This window comes from Falco rusticolus, chromosome 3, assembly GCF_015220075.1.
Source record: "Falco rusticolus isolate bFalRus1 chromosome 3, bFalRus1.pri, whole genome shotgun sequence".
NCBI classification, from domain to species: domain Eukaryota; kingdom Metazoa; phylum Chordata; class Aves; order Falconiformes; family Falconidae; genus Falco; species Falco rusticolus.
The window spans coordinates 28,325,393-28,346,157 of NC_051189.1; the positions used below are offsets into that span (position 1 = coordinate 28,325,393).

General features: G+C 37.6%; 1 protein-coding gene across 1 annotated transcript in view; it reads right to left on the reverse strand.

Moving 5' to 3' along the window:
• VPS13B (vacuolar protein sorting 13 homolog B) overlaps positions 1-20,765 on the reverse strand; it is a 476,916-nt gene that overhangs the window by 212,715 nt on the left and 243,436 nt on the right. The window contains 3 exon segments of the mRNA XM_037379063.1: positions 4,777-4,983; positions 9,369-9,589; positions 18,761-18,995. Of these exon segments, the coding sequence (XP_037234960.1) occupies positions 4,777-4,983; positions 9,369-9,589; positions 18,761-18,995 (663 nt within the window).

The following is a 20,765-nucleotide window of genomic DNA, read 5'->3' on the forward strand; positions in this document are numbered from 1 at the left end:
ATCACTTATTCTCAGTTGGTTAACTTCCCTGACATGCCAGTTCCTACAGTCACCATTTCTGTGAGGTATTAAAGATAACTTTTGCCTTCCTGTCTCCAAACACCACCAATCCCTCTGCACGGCTCAGATTTTCTATACCAGTCTCTGAAGAGTACTTGAAGAATACCATGACATATGAAGCTGACAAGCATTAGATTGCTCCGACACACCCCACCCTGCTTCTACACTTTTTCAAATTAAGATTACTTCTTCAGAAGATGCCTGGAAAAATATTCAGCCCTCAGCTGTACTTTGGTGCAAGACAATGCAATTGGGTTTTAAAATACTTGTTTGGATTTCATTAGTTAGGCTTCTCTGAACAAACAGGGTCTCCAGATAAAAAGTCTCCTGTTTAAGATAGATGTTGTATACAATGATGCATACTTTGGATAGACTGTGGAGGACTATGTCTTCCCCCAGAAGAAAAACCTGGCCTCATTGAAAATAGCATGGTATAACAGACTGACATCTGCAGCCCGTTAGGCAATTTGACAGGAAGGACTAGCTGCTGTACTTTACAGGAAACAAAACAATTAAAAAAAATATCTGTTTACATTTCTTGCCTACAAGGCCTGTTGACTTACTTTGCCTCCTTTTGGGGCACAGGCATAGCTGTTATAGCTCTGTACAGATGCTGCTCAGATGTGCCCCCACGTCTATGATGGGGTTCTATGCATATTTGAGCATACTAAGGAGGTTATTTTTCTTCAAGTAAAGTCTACATTATAGGGACTATACCTGAGACACTCAGCAGACTGAAGTAGTTCAAAGGGGCTGCTGGAGACAGCAGAAGTGACCAGATTCTCTCTCTCATCGTTGCATCCTACCCTCTTCAAATAAAGAAGAGGCACAATTTCATGATCACACTATCTACAGCTAGGTATGATAGTAATTAAGTTAGCAAAAGGAGCAGAGGAACTGATTACTCAAAGGACAAACAGCTTTCACTGGTGAAAAAGAAAAAGTGAGAATTCTGTGATTCTATATGATTCCTTAGCTAATTTTTCAATACATATATTTTTAAATTGTCAACAAAGAACAGGATAGCAACCATGTCATTTATAAAGAAAATAGAGCTTGTGCTTTGATACTAGGAAATACACTGAATAAATTCAGACAGCCACCAACCGCAGAAGAGAATGTATTACGGAGATACTGCCAGCCATTATGTTAAAATTATTTAATTTATATTGTCTAAAATAGTCTACTAGAAATGTGAGAAGAAAGTATGTTTCCTTTTATTGTTTCTCACTGGTTGGCTAAGTGTGATTCTCCTGCCTCTTTCCCTTTCCCACCCTCAACAGCACTACACAACTCACAGACATCAGGACTATGCAGTCTCAGAAGCAATGTTCTTAACTACTTTACACCTGATGATCTGTAAAAGCTTCAAACACTGAGATTTATTTTTACTGACGGCCACCAAAAGATTAAAAAAGCAAAAAATATCAGGTGAAGTGATGACTATATTGATTTAAAATGGTGGTAGAGTGCTTAAGATCATTGCCCCTATGGCTTAATAAAAATTTGTTTGGAAAATGTTATTTTGTTTACATCATCTAGAATAAATATATTAACTTGGTTATCCTAGTAGGTGATTTACCTCATTCCAACTGGTAGCTTGACATGGAATTAGTTCTAAGAGTGAAGGCATAATTATGTTTTTTGAGGTTCGGTTTTTTTCATACCTCAGTCTTTAAATAGAAGAAAGCACTAGGTCAAGATGTTACATCCCATAACAACCAAATCGTTTAGATGAATCCTCCACTGGCTATCCATTCTATTTCACCTTACAGTACCACTAACTTTTTTCAAGAAATCACAAGATGGATATCAAAGGTGGTCTTCAAGTGTAAACACTGACTCACACAAATAATAGTACCCACAAACTCAATACAGCATTTTTGTAGCTATTAGTCTTATAGGCATCTAAACGCTGGCTTGACTTCCCATGACGAAGATTTTCTCCAAGACTTTTTTCAACCAGAGTAACTAAAAACCTTCCCCTTTCTCTTTTTTTACTGTTGATTAAAATCCTACATACTGTTTTGGTACATACTACATGCACCTTACATACTGTTTTGATTTTAAGCACCTCAATATACCTAATATTCCCACCCAGTTAATCAGAAATGGAGTAAGATTTTCCTCAGCTGTGGAGGCAAAAACATTACACTCCTACTTCAACAACTCTGTGAATCTTTTCCTGACAATATAAAAATTAGCCTTCTAATTCTCATTTTCAATTTCTGACAAAGAACTTCTTACAATCTCAGATATCCGGCCGTCTAGATCGTCTCCCACCTCACTGTCTCCATTAAACAAATGACACCTGCCTCAGTATGCTTTTCCATCTGTTGTGCTGGCTTTTTCTCCTGGACTGCCTTCCTACCACAGCCCCAGACAGAACACATTGGGCTGAGAGCTCTGAAAGGAGCTGCCCAACAGGAGCTCTATTCCTCGGTCTTTTGGTCATATGAACTATGGCTTCATACAAATGTTTTATCCTGTTTGTACTTTTCTTTCCTCTCCCATGTCTTTAATAAAATCCTCAGAACATGGTCAATTTCTTAATTTATTTATCCTGTCTAAGCACAATGATACATTCCTTTCAAAGCAGTTTTGAAATCTCAGTTGTAAAATGCTATGTCAACTCTAAATCCCCTATAGTGAAAAAAAATTCCAATATTAATGCCATGTGTTTTAATAGAACTTTCTATTCTAACAAGATTGAAATATGGCCTTAGCTTCAGAGTGGAAAAGACTGAACACAAATTCTAACATTGTCCTTTGTTGGCTAATTCACCAAACTTCGTTTCGATCGGGGAAAATTCATTTAGCAAGTGTATAACATTTGTTGAGAATAGAAAGAAAATTAAATAAATGATGAACAACATTTTGCAAGGGCTAAGATATGAACACTGAACTCAGACCCATATTACCAAAATAATCTTGGTAACATATGGATTAAAACAATTACTGAATCAGTTTCAAGTAATGTTCCAAGTACAGCATGTACTCCAAATACCGCTGTCTATATAGAGGGTCAAAACCAAATAGTTATTTATAAAGCTGATGGTTTCTGATTTTCATGAGAAAGGGATTTGATGCGAGTAGGTGGAAAACCACTGTTGGTGTCACCATTTGCTTACCTTCAATTCTGCATCCATGGCAAAATTTTTCCCAACTGAGATCACACCCACATAGAAATACACCAAAACCAAGGGTATTCAAATAATCTAGAAACATTTTAGTGAAACAACTTAAGAACTGAAACTCTAGCTCAAACACATTTTAATGACGGTTATCTCTGTGCATGTGTGTGTGATGCATATAAAAAGTAAGTACTAGCAATCACCATTTTTTTTTCTCCAAACCCGGGAATTAATATAAACCATACACAGGGTTGAAGCAGTACTGGGCAAATATTGTTGAATATGTAATTGCACTCAGCATTCAGACTGCTGTGTATGTGCCCGCATTCCAGAACTGTTCTAGAAGGTGTGCCCAAAATTACTGTGTTTATCCTGAGAATAAAACCCAGTCTCTAAGAACAGTCTTCCTGCTTTCTAAATAGCTTTATGTTACGAATGAAGCATTGCATACATAGGATATACCATTGGTATACATTCAGCTCATGCAGTTTTGGCTCTCTCCTGGAGCACAAACAAGGCCAACTCATTATTCTGACTAGTAAGCCTGACACGGGCACTAAGAAAATCATATATAGGCCTATTGAGCTGCACAGCCTCCTGTGACCATCCGTTCTACTACATAGCGGCTACCTGATGACTCATAGCTAATGACTCACAGCTAATGAGACTTATGGATGAATTTTAACACTGTATTCATGTTAATAAGAGAATTAGCCTCCCTTCCTCAGTATGGCAGAGAAGCAGAACTCCTTCCCAGGCCTCAGAATAATATTTTACAGTCTTAGGCACACACAGAGATTAAGATCAGGTACCAGACTGCTCCAGGCAGTTAGGCAGTGCTATAAATTAAGGAAGCAGAAATACATAAAACCAAGTGGCCAATCTTTCTTATATTTGAAGCTGCACACTCAAATCCTCATGTGACAGAGTTACAAAAGCACTCCTGAGACATGGGACAACTGGGAGAGGGGAAGGAGCGGAGCTCCAGAACTAGTTCACAGATGGAGGGTAACAATAGCCGGATGGACCTGGGGTGAGGGTACCGCTGGGTGTCCTGCAGTGCCAGCCTTGGGAGCCTTGTCTGCCCCTCCACCTCCCTGGATTGCCAATATGCCAGTCTACACACAGCAGCTCTTCACTGACTCGGGCATCATAGTGACTGGCCTCAGCCTGAGAGGATGACTCCTGAAGCTACCTGGAATGACTCACAAGCAGCACAGGTATCACAGGTACTTCCAAAACACCTGTTACTATTCCAGTAATTCTGGACTTGAAAAATCGCTTATGCTGCTTGACCTGAAAACACTAACCATAATTATCTGACAGGAGTTAATATTTGTTCACTTCGAAGAGAAACAATCCAGACAAATCATAAACTGAGAACCAATAAGCATTTTTCTTTTTTCTCCTTCCTCTTGTTCCACCAAACTGAGTAATGAAGTACTCTTCATTAGTTTACTGGGGCAAAGCTACCTTCCATAGGGACACTACTGCTCTTTCTGATTTTTCTGATTCTTACTCGGCTGCACACCACCACACCTTTTAAGTCAGAATCGCACGACATTGTGTTACGAAAGCCTACCTCTGTAGTGGTCCCAATGTCAGCAGATGGGCTGTATGTGCTGGTATCTGGTGGAGCGGTACCAATGCTACTTTTAACTGGAGAGCTAGGAGGAACAGGTCCTGTCATGGTTTCAGTATAGACAGAAGACTGATATAGAATTCCTTTCCTCTGAACTTTATTCCAAACTTTACTTGTGATCTCAGCCAATTCATATAGAAGCTGCATCTAAAAGAAAAAAAAAACAACCCACCTTGAATTAACCTTTCCTTAATGAGGTGAAGGAAAATCAAAATCCTCCACTGAGACTTTGAATGTAGCTGAATTGAACTTCTCACCATATATATTGTTCTGATAAGCAACTACATTGCAATTAAAATAATTAACATCAGTTAGAGAATAGTGATTTTGATAGAAATAATCCACGTTTTGTCTAAACATATGCTAGGTAGCTCATAAAACCGTAACCAATAACATAGTCTTGTAAAACGTTTACTAAAATCAATTTTAACAATTAAACAAAGGTAATTTATCATATATTTTGTATGTACAGATACTGCCTCTAGAAAAAGGCAAACATATAAAATTTATGAAATACTAACAATGCAAAAATTATTCATTTAAATCATATTAAAACAATGGTCCCACAGAGCATATGAAACTGTTCTGGCTTTGGAAGAACATCCACTATCAGACTCAACAGTCTCCTAGCATATGTCATTCCAATATTCAGAAATGCACTGTTTAACTTGCACATTGTTTGACTCAGTTCTAAGATATTTACACAAGTTTTTGTAAATAAGCATTAATCACTGAATTTGTATGACAACATAGTGCAATATACTGTATAAAACCAGCTAAGAGAAAACTGAAAACAATATATAAGCAGATCCACAGCTGGATACCATACCCAACTTGCCATTATAAAAAATGGAAATTCTCATATTTATAAGAACTTTAAGCCTCAGGACACATCTACTCTATGAAGCTGGCTTCTTATGTGGGCAGAACAGATGCAGAAAAACACTGTTGTCAATCTACATTTTGATATAAAACAGTACTTGATTTTGTGCGTGAGAATGTGTGATGAAGTCTCTAAGTACATGGTACAATCCTTTCTTAAGATGTGAAGTGCTGGAATTTTATGAAAAACTTGTTAATTCAGCTTGGATTTTCTTTTGAAGTTTCAAGGCTTACACTGAGCAGGTCATATACTTTTTTGACAGAATTTTTCCTTAAATGAGATAAACTTCTCAGTACACTTTTTGTTTGTCTGTAGATTGCTCTGTATATGAAGACAGTAACTCTGGCTGTGGTAAAAAGCTGTTTTAGTTACGCTGTAAAATATTTTGAGTCTGTAGCACTCACTCTGATGTGCACTGGTAACCTTTAAATTACTAATTAAATATTTCTAAGTTTTCTTGAGTCTTTTCCATGTAATGCAGGAACATCAACTAATAATGTCCATCTGATTGATTGAGTAATATAACATTAACTGGTGTTGACACTTTGCTGGCAAGACAGGCTCTAGAAAATTAATAGGATACAGGCACATGTCCAAATCGTACATGCTTGCAACCTCCTCTCCCACAAAATATTTTTTGGTCAAGAAACCAAATGATAATTTAAGCTATACTTGTCTTAATACAGAAGGGGTTCCAGAAATTTAATTATGCTACTGATCATAATGGCACAAAATAACACAAAAGAAGAAATTCTGTGTTTACATAGATACTCACACGAGGTAGAGAGGTTTGTCATCAGCTGATCCAGTGCTAAGGAGTTTAAATCTTATTGGGGTTGCAACAGTTATAATCACTAAAGCTTATAATTACTTATGTTACGAGAGAGATATTTTTTTAAAAAAACGCTCAGGCTAGAATCCTTGCAGCCACTCTGAAACAGTGGCTATTTCAGAGAGCAGTAGCCATTTCTCCAAACATTGCCAGCAACCAGCTAGCCAAGTAGTATGACCCTGCTATGAAACCAGAGACAAACCAACAAATTCACCAAGAAAAAAGGCACACTTGGATTAGAGGGAGATTATATTCATCTAAATACATTAAAAAGTAGAAAATACCAAAAAGCCTCACACTAAAACCTCATTAAAACATAAAGGTGGCACGTTTCCACATGTAAATAAAATTTTAAAACTTCAGATCACAAGCTAAAGTTATCTATTTGATTTTTAATACACTTAATTTTATTCCATTGTTTGTTACTCATTAAAGTGGAAGGATTTCTACTTCTCTTGATGGCTGCACTTTTTCAGGTGAATAGCTTCAATATTTTGAAAATCCATTTCTGATTATATTAGAAGAGCTAATGTTAAGTGTTAAGTCCTCTTTCTTTTATAAGTACTTTTGAGCATAACAGTTAATATACAATAATTATTTTTAGTACACTTTATACAAGAGAGGAAAAATGGTATGACAAAAATAGGAATAACTCTGCCAGTATTTGTTAAAAAGTTTCCCCTTCTCACTGCTTCCACTGCCTCTTCAGCAAAACCACACATAACTCAGTAAGACCCCACTGACTACTTGGCAAAATCTGTGAAGTTCAGTATGCTACAGCAGTTTATACTTAAAAAGTAATACATTACTACAAAATTGAAAACTACAACAAAAGACAATACCCTGGCAATTTTGCATGCTGGAAGTATCTATTGATTTTAAAGGGATACAACCATCACAACATGGTTTCATATTACATCATAATAGCCATATAGTAAAATACTTCACCTTTGCTGCCACTTAACAAATTCAGCATCACCTACTTTAAGGCTGTAATCTTTAGATAAAATACAGCCCACCACTCTAAAGTATAATTTTATAGTTAATCTACCATGAATTTCACAGAACCATTTAGGTTGGAAAATACCTCTAAGATCATCAAGCCCAACTGTTAACCGAGGACTGCCAAGTCCACCACTAAACCATGTTCCTAAGCACTTCATCTATGTGTTTTTAAAATACTTCCAGGGACGCTGATTCAACCACCTCCCTGGGAAGACTGGCCCAATGCTTGACCGCCCCTTCAGTAAAGAAAGTAGTCAATCGGTTTGCTACATGTACATCTCAAAATATTTACCAATTCTCTGAACAGCTGCTATATCAAGGTGAATTTTGTACAGTTCTATGAAAACTAATACAAACTAAGGCAAGTTTCCATAGGCTGTGAAATTATCACACATGAATTCATTAAACATTGTGGAAATTCCACGAAGTTGCAAAGCAAAGCTTTCCAAAGTCTTTAAATATAACATTTAAAATGCTCAGCAAAATCGTAATTTTGTCCATTCCTATTTATACATTTATAACACAGCAGCAACCCTTTCTGTGTGCAAACACACCTGTCATAGAGCTTTACAAGTCTGAGAAGACCTTGCTAAGGCTGGTCAATTTTTTTATTTGAGGCTGGTAAATTTTTATTTGCCACATCCAGAGTGCAATCTTACTCCACCAGCCCTCTTCCTAGTGCGTGAGCCCATACAGTGCAAAAGACAATGGCATATAGTAAGTGAGTCAGAAATAACTCTGATAGAAGGCAGTGGTGAATGGGGCAGGAAACCATACACCGAGGATAAAACACACTGTTTAAATCACTTGCTTCATTCATAGAACATGGAATGAGGCAAGGGGAAAATTGCATGTAACTGAGAAACATCTTGTAATGAGTACACACAAAAGGGATAACATTAAAATTATATCAGCCACCTTAGCTTTTGCATTCCCAGACCCGGGCCATAGGTCCCTAAACCTTTACAAACGTGATGTGCTGTCTATCAGATCAAAATTGTAATACTTAGTGTTCCTTCCCTGTCTTTCAAGTAAAATCAAGCAATAAACAGTCCATTTTGTCCATGACGCCCTTTGAAAAATCTTGCCTACAGCTGAAACTTAGGAGCACACAGCATAAGAATGCAGAGCCCTACTCAGACCTGAACAGATTTGTAATTCCCAGCAAAAAGAGTGTTCTCTCCAGCACCACTAGAAACGTTGCAACTTTCAGGAAATTGTTATTCAAGCTGCAGTCAAGATTACTTGATTTTGCACAGAAAACCTGCTTTATTTGGAACTACAACAAACTTGACTTAGGTCAGTAAAATACAGGGTGCGCTTTCTGAAAATCTAGCAACACCTTTGCCTTTCAATAAACATAAATGAGGTGGTAACTTCTGTTTACACACATTGAACTGTTTGTTTTTTCCTTTACTATAGGATACCATTGTTTGCCTAAAAAACATTTTATGTTCGAAGAAATGCTAGTTCTGGGAAAATATGGTAAAAAAATTACATTAAACCACTTCAATATATGAATCCACAGTGACAGCTGAACAGCACCACAGCATTTAGTGGTACATCTGCAATTCATTTCACTCCATCAGCCAAAAGATGCATTTATACTGTAGCTATTACATTTTGAGAAGAGTTTAAATTACAAAACATGAGAGAGCTTCAAAGCAAATCTTAATCTAAGCACCTTGATCTTGATGGCCCAGTTAAGAAAAAATTAAGATAGAAGAGACCTTCTTCAACCAAATGCAAAACAATTGAACTTAAATCAAGTTATTTTTAATTTCCTTTCATAAATCAATTAAATGTACCAACCTGGGGGTTGGAGCATTTTATTTCAAGGGACTCAAGGTCGACATGGAGGCAGACAACAAATGAGTGTCTGGATTCTGGCCCCGAAGCAAGCAGTTTCTGTGAAGTAACAGCTAAAGTAGAAGTACAGCCCATTGGTTCCACTAAATTAAGTGTCATCTGTTGTCCGAGAAGAGTATATATACTGAAATGATGCAGACTAATAGTCCACGGAAAAGCATCACCTAATGATTAAAAAAAAAAAAAAAAAAAAAAAAAAAAAAAAAAAAAAAAAAAAGGGAAACAGTTAAATAATTGCATAATAAAAGCCAGGCCATTATTTTCTGAAAAATCAGTAAAGGCCTTATCCTAAACCCCCTTAGAAATCAGCAAGTGCAATCAACAACCATTAAACTGATCTCAAACTGTCACAAATATAATTCCATCATCAATTCCATTCAATACCTCAAAATCTAAACAGTAACACAATTTTTGCAAGTTTATTTTTTAAAAAATGAAATCCATTGGGAATTTTAATCCCATACTGTGAACAAATGTGTACAATACAGTCTTTAAAAGAAGTCTTTTTGCTTTGTATGATTTTCCTCAAACTGAGGAGTATCCACAAACCACTCCACACTTATTTCAGCATATGGATGACAGAGGCAGTTCCTTACATTATGTTCTTACACGTTTACAGGTTTTAATACTAAAAAGGAGAATTTTCTTCCTCCCAAAAATTTACAGCTGGCATCTCAACAAGGTGGTGGTACAGAGTAAAGCCTATTCCAATGCACTGCTCAGCTAAGTGAGACCTTGATCACAGTGCAGCTCTTTCCACTGCCTCCACTTAACTTCCTACAAAGAAAATGGTGATGCATTTTGTAAAAACAAATTCCTACAGACATACACTGAGCACTTAATTTCTTACATTTAGGAAGGAACCTACCCAGAGAAGTGGTTTGCAGCCTAACATGAATTGTTATCAAGAATAATTCATAAAGGAATTGGCAGTGTCCAGCTGAACACCAACATGCCTGCAAGTTTGGTACAATCCATTTTCTTTAAATTGTCAACAGATGGGAAAGAAAAGGAAGTTTTCAAAGTAGGACCACTGAGAGGATTATTTGGGTAGGTCTTTAAAAGGCCAACAGGAACTCTTCTTAGTGAGAGAAAACCTTCAACAGCTCTACCAGCTAGAATTGAAAGGAACTGAGAATACAGATTATGGAAACTGAAACAGAATCCCTGTGGTGGGCTGACCCTGGCTGGATGCCAGGTGCCCACCAAAGCCATGCTATCGCTCCCCCTCTTCAACTGGACCAGCAGAGAAAATATGGCGAATGGCTTGTGGGTTGAGATAAGGACAGGAAGATCGTACAGCAGTTACCATCACAGGAAACACAGACTTGACTTGGGGAAATGTATTTTATTGCCAATTAACACCAGAGTAGGATGAATGACAAATAAGAACAAATCTAAAACCACCTTCCCCTCACACCTCCCTTCTTCCTTGGCCCAACTTCACTCCCTTCTCTGCCTCCTTCCCTCTGAGTAGCGTAGGGGAACAAGGAACAGGGACTGGGGTCAGCTCCTCACACATTGTATCTGCCACTCCTTCCTCCTCACGCCTCCCCCCTGCCCCAGCTGGGTCCCCCCACGGGCACAGCCCCTCAGGCACAGCCGGCTCCAGCGTGGGTCCCCGCGGGGTCACAGCCCGGCCAGCAGCCCTGCCCCAGCCCGGGCTCCTCGCCATGGGGCCACAGGTCCTGCCAGGAGCTGCTCCAGCGTGGGCTGCCCATGGGCTCACAGCCGCCTTTGGGCACCCACCTGCTCCGGCGTGGGGTCCTGCACGGGCTGCACGTGGGGATCTGCTCCAGCATGGACCTCCCTGTGTCACCAGCCTGCCGCACCGGGGGCTGCACCACGGGCTGGGGGAGAATCTCTGCTCCGGTGACTGGGGCACCTCCTGCCCCTCCTGCACGGGCCTGGGGGGCTGCAGGACTGTTGCCCTCACGTATTCTCACTCCGCTCTCCCAGCTACTGTTGTGCAGTAGTTTTTTCCCCCCTTCTTAAACACGTTATCCCAGAGGCGCTACCAGTATCACTGATGGGCTCAGCCTCAGCCAGCAGCAGGGCCATCTCAGAACCGGCGGGAACTGGCTCTGTCAGACACAGGGGAGCTTCTGGCATCTTCTCACAGAAGCCACCCCAGTAGCCCCCCGACTACCAAAACCTTGCCACACAAACCCAGTACAATCCCAAATACGGTAACTGGGTCCTGGAGAAAGAATTTACACTCTACAAGAGACACTGAGCCAAAACCCCAAGAATGCTCAACAGATATGAGAAAAATGAGATAAAGATACATAGGTAATTCTTGTTTTACCTGAAAGATATGGTTCTTTGCTTTTTAGAAGTACAAAAGCGTAACAATTATTTCAGGTTTTGGGTACACTGGGATGGGCCCTCGAAGTCTCACAGGGCAATAAAGAATTCAAAGCAGTGTATTTAAACAATATATGGAGAATGTATTTGCTGCCTGCTGTGGCCTGTGGTCAACACCATCCCACTGAGAAATCACAACACTAAGAAACAGCACAAATTAAATTGTGATTACTTAAAGGAAACTTTAAAATAAAGTTTTGAAATTAAAATAAAGCTGGATGCAAACATCTTTGTACCATATTATTTTAGTAAGAGTTCTATTGTTTCCTCCACAGGTGGCATCAGTAATAAATTTAGATGGTCAGGACTGTGTATCAGAAGAGTCCATGTGTCTCATCCTAAGAAAAAACTGAAAACCTGAGTAGTTTATTTTGAAGCTATTGCGTACTGAAGAATTCAACTCAACCAAAGGAACTTGAAATACTTTGGAAAGGTTTCAGATCAGAAATTTTGAAGTAGTTAGCGATCTATATTTTTTCCAAGTTCAGTCAGCCAAGAAATATAAAATATTAATTGTAATAGATGGAAAAAAATCAGATACAAAGTCAACACTAATGACACGTTTCTATAATCAATATGCATGAACTTTGTTTTTCTCCATTTAAAAAATATTTGTTTCTAATGTATCCATTAAGACACTTAAACTGCTTTGATAATGTCTTAAAATTTACAAATACAACTTTCAGATCTTTGGGAGTTGACTGACCTAATCATCAGACAAGTTTCTAAGAACTGGCATTCAACATTTATCTATTTGCAATAGCTTAGCAATACTTCTTTCCTACAGAGTATCTGAATGATTTTTCCAGTCTATATAATTACCAATTTTTGATATGTGCAAGCACTTTCCCTGGTAGTTATTTGATGCACTTTGTTTCTTAGCTAGAGTTAATACTTACAATAAGCCTTTCCATATGTAGGACATACAATATTGATAAATGTACATAACTACTAATAATTGTTCTGTTTGCTCTCACTTTTATGTGACACACTATTTTAAAAACCGCATCACAGAAGTGGCAGTTCTACACCACGTTGTGTATACAGCATTGACAGTTGTATGAAGAGAAATTTTGTTTGTTTAGATTTAGTAATGGTAGGAGAGAGATCATGAAATCTTTGTCATGCATATGATCTGGAATCTATTCCCAGGCTTGCTAAAGGTGTTCTTTGGAATCTTCAAAATGCATCTTGACTGCTTTGTCTTAGTTTCTCTTTCTGTACCCACACTGCAGGGTCTTCCCTGCATGTGGAAACATGGATTTCCAATACGCTTATGTTCTCATGCAACACGCAATGTTTAAAAATACAAAACTGCAAAACATTACATGTTAGGTCACTGTTGTGTCTCCTCCCAGTCATGCAACAGGGAAGCAGTTGCAGGGCTGCATAATCTTAGATGCACCCAGTCAAAAGCCCTAAGGGCTCTGCCCAAGTCCATAGCTTACTTTCAGCAGATGAAATTTAGTTCCACAGACTTCAAATGTAAGCACAAACACACAGGCTTTTCTAACTCAAACCCAGCTCCTAGACAGCTCTAGCAGCTGAACAGAACATTAACAAGTTGTTTATGCAGAACTTCATTGCTATTCTGATACTGAAGAATGTCACAAAAATGTAAGTAGTAATATTATAGTCATTAACCATAATATATAAATTAAATACAATAATTACCATGGTTTACACATGGTGACAATGAATATAAACTGAAATAAACTGAAAGAGGGTAGATTTAGATTAGATATTAGGAAGAAATTCTTCACTATGGGGGTGGTGAGCCCCTGGAACAGGTTGCCCAGCGATGCCCCATCCCTGGAAGTGCTTAAGGCCAGGCTGGATGGGGCTTTGGGCAACCTGGTCTGGTGGAAGGTGTCCCTGCCCATGGTGGGGGGTTGGAACTAGATGATCGTTAAGGTCCCTTCCAACCCAAACCTAATTCTATCGTTCTGTGAAATACCATGCTATCTGAATGTCAAATATCAATCTCAGAATCTACAGAAATTATTTTTCAGTTATATTGATGTTAAGCATTTTTCAGTTTCTAATGCAAGATGATAACTTCTAAGAATGCCAATATACTGCTGCTCTATTTAAAACATTTAACTGCCTTTTTTGCAGGTTTATATCTTTATGCTTCTATTATATTGTACTAGTTTATGACCAATACATTTCATTTTAATTAATTCACACACTACTATTAGAAGCCCTAATATTTCCCTACAAGTCAATTGCCAAATAATTGAGTTCAAACACATGCTACAAAAATCTGTACAAAAGGTTATATAATTTGTCATATTTCACAAACAAAAGCCATCTCAGATTAAAATATTTGGAATGCAGGGATTTACATGATTGTCAGTATACTACTATCTATATGAGAACATGAATATGATATCTAGCAATATCAACAACAATTTTAAGATATTTTGAATACTGGTTTCTAAAATGTATTTTACTGTGTCTTACCTGAATATCTGTATCTTACTGTATCTGACATAACCAAACACCAAACATTTTTACAAAGATGAATTCATAAAAGTTACTGGTATAAACCTAAAGAGGAACATTTCACATGTACCAGATAAGGATTCTTGGGGTGGGGGGTGGGGGGAGAAATTGAAGCAGGGAGAGCAGAGTAAACAGACTGAAAAAAGCAGTAAGCAGTAACTAGTTTAAGGATATGAGTGGAAGCCAGGAAAAGATTCTAAACTAAAATAATCAAAATAAATAATTAATACTTAATTAATAATTAAATTAATAATCAAAATAAACTTCAAACCCAGGAAGATTTCATAGATGCCAAAAATGTTCTCTTTGTTACTCTAAATCTTAGTGCTTTACACTGAAGCAAAATTTTAGTTCCCTTCATAACTTAAATTTATTTTCCTATTATAACATTTTAAATTTTTGGAAGACCACTTAGCAGTCCATAAGTTCTGATCATAAAACATTTCTCACCCGACTGTAAATTTACCACATTTTATCTTATCACTACAGCTTGGGACTTAGAGAGTATATAGATGAACTGTTCAGCATTTGAAGTTGGATGTACACAAGCATGCACAGATAGTCACGACTCACCCTAACAACTTCTCTAAAGAAATCAGTTCTGCTAAAACTGAGTTTCTAACTATTTAATTTCTTCTTAGCAACAGTTTTACTTGAAGAGCTGCTACAAATAGGACAGAGTTCCCCTCTTCACAAGAAGCCAAAATGGAGAAGCCAAGGGTCAACAGGTACAAGTTGCACTGGGAGAGGTTTCATCTTGATATAAGGAAGACACTTTTTAAAGTAAGAACAATCATTCACTCGAACAACTTCTCCAGGGATGTGGAGGTTTTCAAGAAGCGACTGGGCAGGGTGCTGGATCATCTCATCTAGGCTCCCTTTGCCATGAAAGTTTGGATCAGATGATCATTCAAGGTCGCTTCCAACCTAGGCTGCCCTTTCATTCTGCGCTTCTATTTTAACACCCTCAGTGAATACTAACTCATGGATCTATCATCTGATTGATTTGAACCTTTTTATGAACTTAGGTAGTTGTATTTGTTATTCAGCATAAGTTCAACAGAATATCTCATTCTTTACATAGATAAATCCATTTCTGTTTGTATATTACTTAGCATGACTGAGCTAAGGAATGTTTCTGAATTGAAGTACTGTACTTAAAATGTTCTTTCAAGTATTCCTACAAACTACCATTACCTCAGAAAACAATCCTATCAGAAGTTTGAAAACAAATGGAAAGACCTGATTGTGGGATACTGTACGAGATATGTTAAAAGTATGTTGAGCTGCTGAGTTCAGTAAGTCTCTGAGAAGGCTGTAATATCCCCAAATGATGGTGCGACTATGCTCCCTTCTCCTCTTCTAGTTTTCCCACGTAATAAGAAAAATGTATGTGAGCACACAGCTTTCTTAAAAGTAACAATGCATCCTTGTAAACAAGCTTTTTGCTTATATCTTCTTTACAAAAGAAGGAATGATTCAAAAAATAGTTTCCAGGAAAAGCAAGGTTGAATAAATATAATTTCAGAGGGATGGTAACATGTCTTAAGAATGATGGTATGTCTCTGAAATCTTGTTCAAAGACAGAATGCAAATTAAGAGACTCTCCCCATAAGAGTCCATGAAAATTAATTACCTCTACATGGGAAGAAACAAAGAAGGTGCTTAAAAGCTTTGAAAAAAATATTTTTAATAGCCTGTTTAAGGGGGCATTTTGGCATGGGAGAAGGCAATAGCTCCATTACAGAATCAAAAATATCAAGATTGTGAGAACTTCTGTTTGGCATTATTCCCAGAACACAAAGCCACATACAAATAAATTCCTTACCATAGGCTTTATCCCAGCCAGGAGGATTCTTTTCTCTCACTAGGATCCTTCCTCCAAATCTGCATTTGACAAAACTCAAATAACTTCTTACTTTCATAAACGGTTTAAATTACATCATTGGTTTAAAACCAACTGAAGACTTTGGTTAAATTTATCTATCTTTCATCTGTCGCAATGATTAGCAAATTAGATAATTCCTACGAAAAGTTATTAGGAAAAAGACATATACCTTTCTCTCTTTCTTTCTTTTCTTTTTTTTTTTTTTTCCTTTTCAGTTGGCAACATCTCCAATATGACTTTCAGTATTAAAAACTATGATTTAATTTTGTTGCTGTGAATTAAGGCAGAGGAGAAGCCTTATATACGTACATATATATATATACACACACAGAGAGAGGTCCAATATAAGTGACAGAACAAAGGGAGAGGGAAGAGTGTTACAAATCCAAACGAATCTCAGAAGGCAGGAGTAGCTCCTGAATGTGCTTTTGACTTAATTTTTCACAGCATACACTTTATAATTGTTTACAGTTCAGCAATAAGTATCCAGTAAACAGAGTAACTTCCCCAGAAAATGCTGTCACAAAAGCAATGGAACAATTGCTGCAGCTCCCTCTCCTTACCTTCGAATGAATACACAAAACAGCAACAGTTCTTTCCAACTAATATAGTTCAAGAATACAATACTGAACTAACTGTACACCAGTGTACTGGTTTTGGCTGAGATAGACTTCATTTTCTTCATAGTAGCTGGTATGGTGCTATGCTTTGGGGTTGTAATGAAAACTGTTGATGACATGGGGATGTTTTAGTTCTTGTTGAACAGTGCTTGCACACTTGTTCTGCTTCTCACCCCACCCCACCAGCAAGGAGGCTGAGGGTACACAAGAAACTGGTGGGGGACACAGCTGGGACAGCTGACCCCAACTATCCAAAGGGATATTCCTACCACATGACACTGTGCTTAGCAATAAAAGCTGGGGGAAGGAGGAAGGGGAAAGACATTCGCAGTTATGGCATTTGCTTTCCTAAGTAACAGTTATGTGTGATGGAGCTCTGATTTCCCAGAAATGGCTGAACACCTGCCTGCTGATGCAAAGTAGCCAATTAATTCCTTATTTTGCTTTGTTTTTATGTGCAGCTTTTGCTTTACCTATTACACTTTCTTTATCTCAACCCATGAGTTTTCTCACTTTTACCCTTCCGATTCTCTCCCCACACCAAGGGGGAGTGAGCAAGTGGCTGTGTGGGGCTGAGCTACCTACTGGGTTAAACCACTACAACCTTCTGTGAATTTCTGTGAAATTTTACACTTAGTTATGATGAATTCCATTAAAATAAAACCAAACCCAAGACTCAAGACTGTTAAGGATACTTGCCTCATCTATTTCCAATACACACTTTTTTTGTATTAATTTCTGTAGAACAAGATTTTTACATCAGTATTTCTTCAGAATACTGCTGCAAATCCATTTTACCATTTACTTTGATAATTGCTGAGGGCTCTCTTTTAAAAAAAAACCAAAACGTATTGCATAAACAGCTTGATTTCACTTGCTAGGTCCTTTGCAGCTTATCCCCTCCTTTCATTTCTCAATCAGTCGTGGAATGTTAAAAGCCGATTCTTCTCTCAAATTGGTCTACAACTCAAACCTCTATCAAATATTAGCTTTTCAAACAAGAACTACTGTACTTTTTCTCAGCCTATGCACAAGAGCAGCCCCCCATAAACACTTGTTCAAACCTTCTCAATTTTTTTCTGGTGAAATCTCTATAAAAACCTTACTACAATCCCTACAGATTGTAGTCAACAACACAGTTGTTGACTATCATGATGACCAACGAAGTCTCATTCTTTTCTTTTGATAGTTTGCTATATTTATTAATTTCTTTTCTCACCTTACATTGAATCATAGAATATCTCAAATTGGAAAGGACCCATAAGGATCACTGAGTCCAACTCCCTGCCCCTTGTAGGACTACCTAAAAGTAAATCATATGACTAAGAACATCATTAAGGTGAATTTTGAACTCTGACAGGGTTGGTACTATGATCTCTTCCCTATGGAGCCTGTTTCAGTGACCAACCACCCTCTCAGTGAGGAGCCTTTTCCTAATTTCCAGTCTGAATGTTAGATCCAAGACTGGGTTGGGATGTTTTTGGTTGCTTTTTCTTTCCTTTTTTTTTTTTTTTGTTTTGGATTGGCTTTGGTTGTCTTTTTTTTTTTTTTTTTTGCCAGCAAAGGTGGCATGAGAAGCGTTTCCTAACCTGCCTCTATTCTGTCGTGGAATTCACAACTCGCTGTGCCCTGCTGTTGTGTCAAATCAACTGTTTGTGGCTACACAGTAACTTGAACGACAAAACCAGTGGAGGTAAAAATTGCACTTCTGAATTGTTTTGGCTTCAACAAATATACAAAATATATCACAGAACTAACTCTTTGATGATGAGTTTCACTTTAATCTCCATGGGGCAAACCTTGTCATTAATATTTCTAGCCATCAATAATACATAACATACTGCTAAAAATGCAGCACAACATCAGTAGTTTTCAAAATAAAATGAAGATCACGTCCATAACAGTAAAAAATGGAAATTAAAGAGTACGCTTTTTTGAGTTTATCACACTACCTTCTTCCAGAATAGGTCTCAGCACAACAAAGGGAATCTCCTGCAGTGGTTCCATGTGTTTGTGTCCAGCACTCATAATCTTTATTTGGGGCAAGCAGACAACAAGTGTGCCAGGCATACTGGCTTGTCCATGGTACCAGCTTCGCACAGTCCCAGGAATGTCGCCCGATACAATAGTACTTGGGGAAGGCAGGCTCTCATTCGGAAAGAATACACAACAAGATTGCACTTCAAGCTGAAAAAACAAAGGCAAGAAAGATCTCTCAGAAACAGATCACCATTTCCCCCCCACTGCCCCCTGCTGTGGAGCATTCAACTTGGTACAAAAATCTCAGGATACTCATCCATCACAGTTGACTGAATATAGTTTTAGCTTTTAGTTGAATTAAGAGGAAAGATGACACAAAATGTTGGAAAACAATATATTCTTGTAAATTATGATTATTCGACGGGTGGAAAGAAGTGTGATTTTAGTCTATAAATTTGATCAGAAAGGTGCTGCCATATAAACAGAACATACATCTATCCACATTTCAACAGCTTTTTACAAGAAGTGTAACTGAGTCAGAAAATGTTCTCACAATAAAGCTGAGAAAGCCCTCCTCTTTTTGCAGTTCATTAGCTTTTGCTAGCAGTAGCTAAGCCTCTAGAATCAATCAACATTTTATATGCTGTTACTTTCTATAAAGACTTCTATAAAGGCCTATTTCAGGGAAAATTTTGTCTTTACAGTCAACAGTAATGAGCATGTACAAAATGTTAATCATCAGGTAATCTTGGAAAAATATAAACTTTAGTGAAAAACTGACTTTAAAATAAATAGATAGGTGCATACATACAAAGAGAAATGAAGACAGTTCACAAAGTTTATACAGCTTTTGTCCTGTTTTCATTTCAAATCACAAGTGCTGCGCATAATTTTATATGAAACGGCACTTTTTTGTCCTTTCTTTTCAAGCAATGCTGTTACTCTGAAACATTTCTGACCATTCTGCCATCTTCTTATGAGCTTCTAGCAGGGCTGAGTGAGCCCAAACCAAGAACTGAACTCATCACGACTTGTTAACTCAGAGGTGGTGTAAACTCCGGCCTGTTAGTCTTCCTTGGCTCTTACGAGTAATATTCTGCACCTGGATATCAAATAGCCCTAACAGCCTCAACCCTTGAACACTTGGTTAAAGAGAACAAGCTATGATTCAGTTCATTTCTTCACATTGTTTGGAAAAGTCTAGTGTACAAAATGTTGGACACAAGATGTTATTTGTAGCTGTGATAAAAGAACATTTGTTTGCTGTAAACTTACGTAACAGAGTATTTCAATCTGACATAATTTAAAGACATCACAAAACTGATAAACAATGTTTGTACTCCATACCCTCCCCTAAAGGCTAGCAGTCCCTCAAGACCGCAATAGTGATTTGCAATAGAGCTGGAATTCCCCAGCACCATAAGTACTTTGCCAGCCTAGTGAAGAGAACACAGATATTCATCTTTATTTCAGCATTTTTGTGCCCTTTTGCTTAGACAAACTGACAAGAATTCACTGCAGAAAAATACAAGTAGAATTTTGCAAAAATAAATACATTGTTACATGAAGTCTGTGTTTGTTTCTAGTTTTAGAACTGTTTGAGTTGTAAAATGAAGTTAATTATATCTTTGATAAGTAGTTTATTGATCCAAGGTTACAGAGTGTACTTTATTTATACTGGATGAAAAGCAATGGTGTATTGTTACAGATGTAATAGATTTGGATTTTATTTTTTTTTAAACTGGTAAATTAGTCATTGTGTCAATTTGCAAAGATTTGTACAGTGACACATTAGATCATTTTCTGGTCTATTAGTAATAGACTGCAGGTCAAGCCATTGTGGGATAATGATAAATAGATGACAAAAGAACTTATGATCAGTATAACTTTTGTAACTTTTGTTTTATCAGAGTGTTTGCTGAGTAAACAGTGTATAAAAAATCATCCATTCTTCATATATATAACCATGACTAGTAA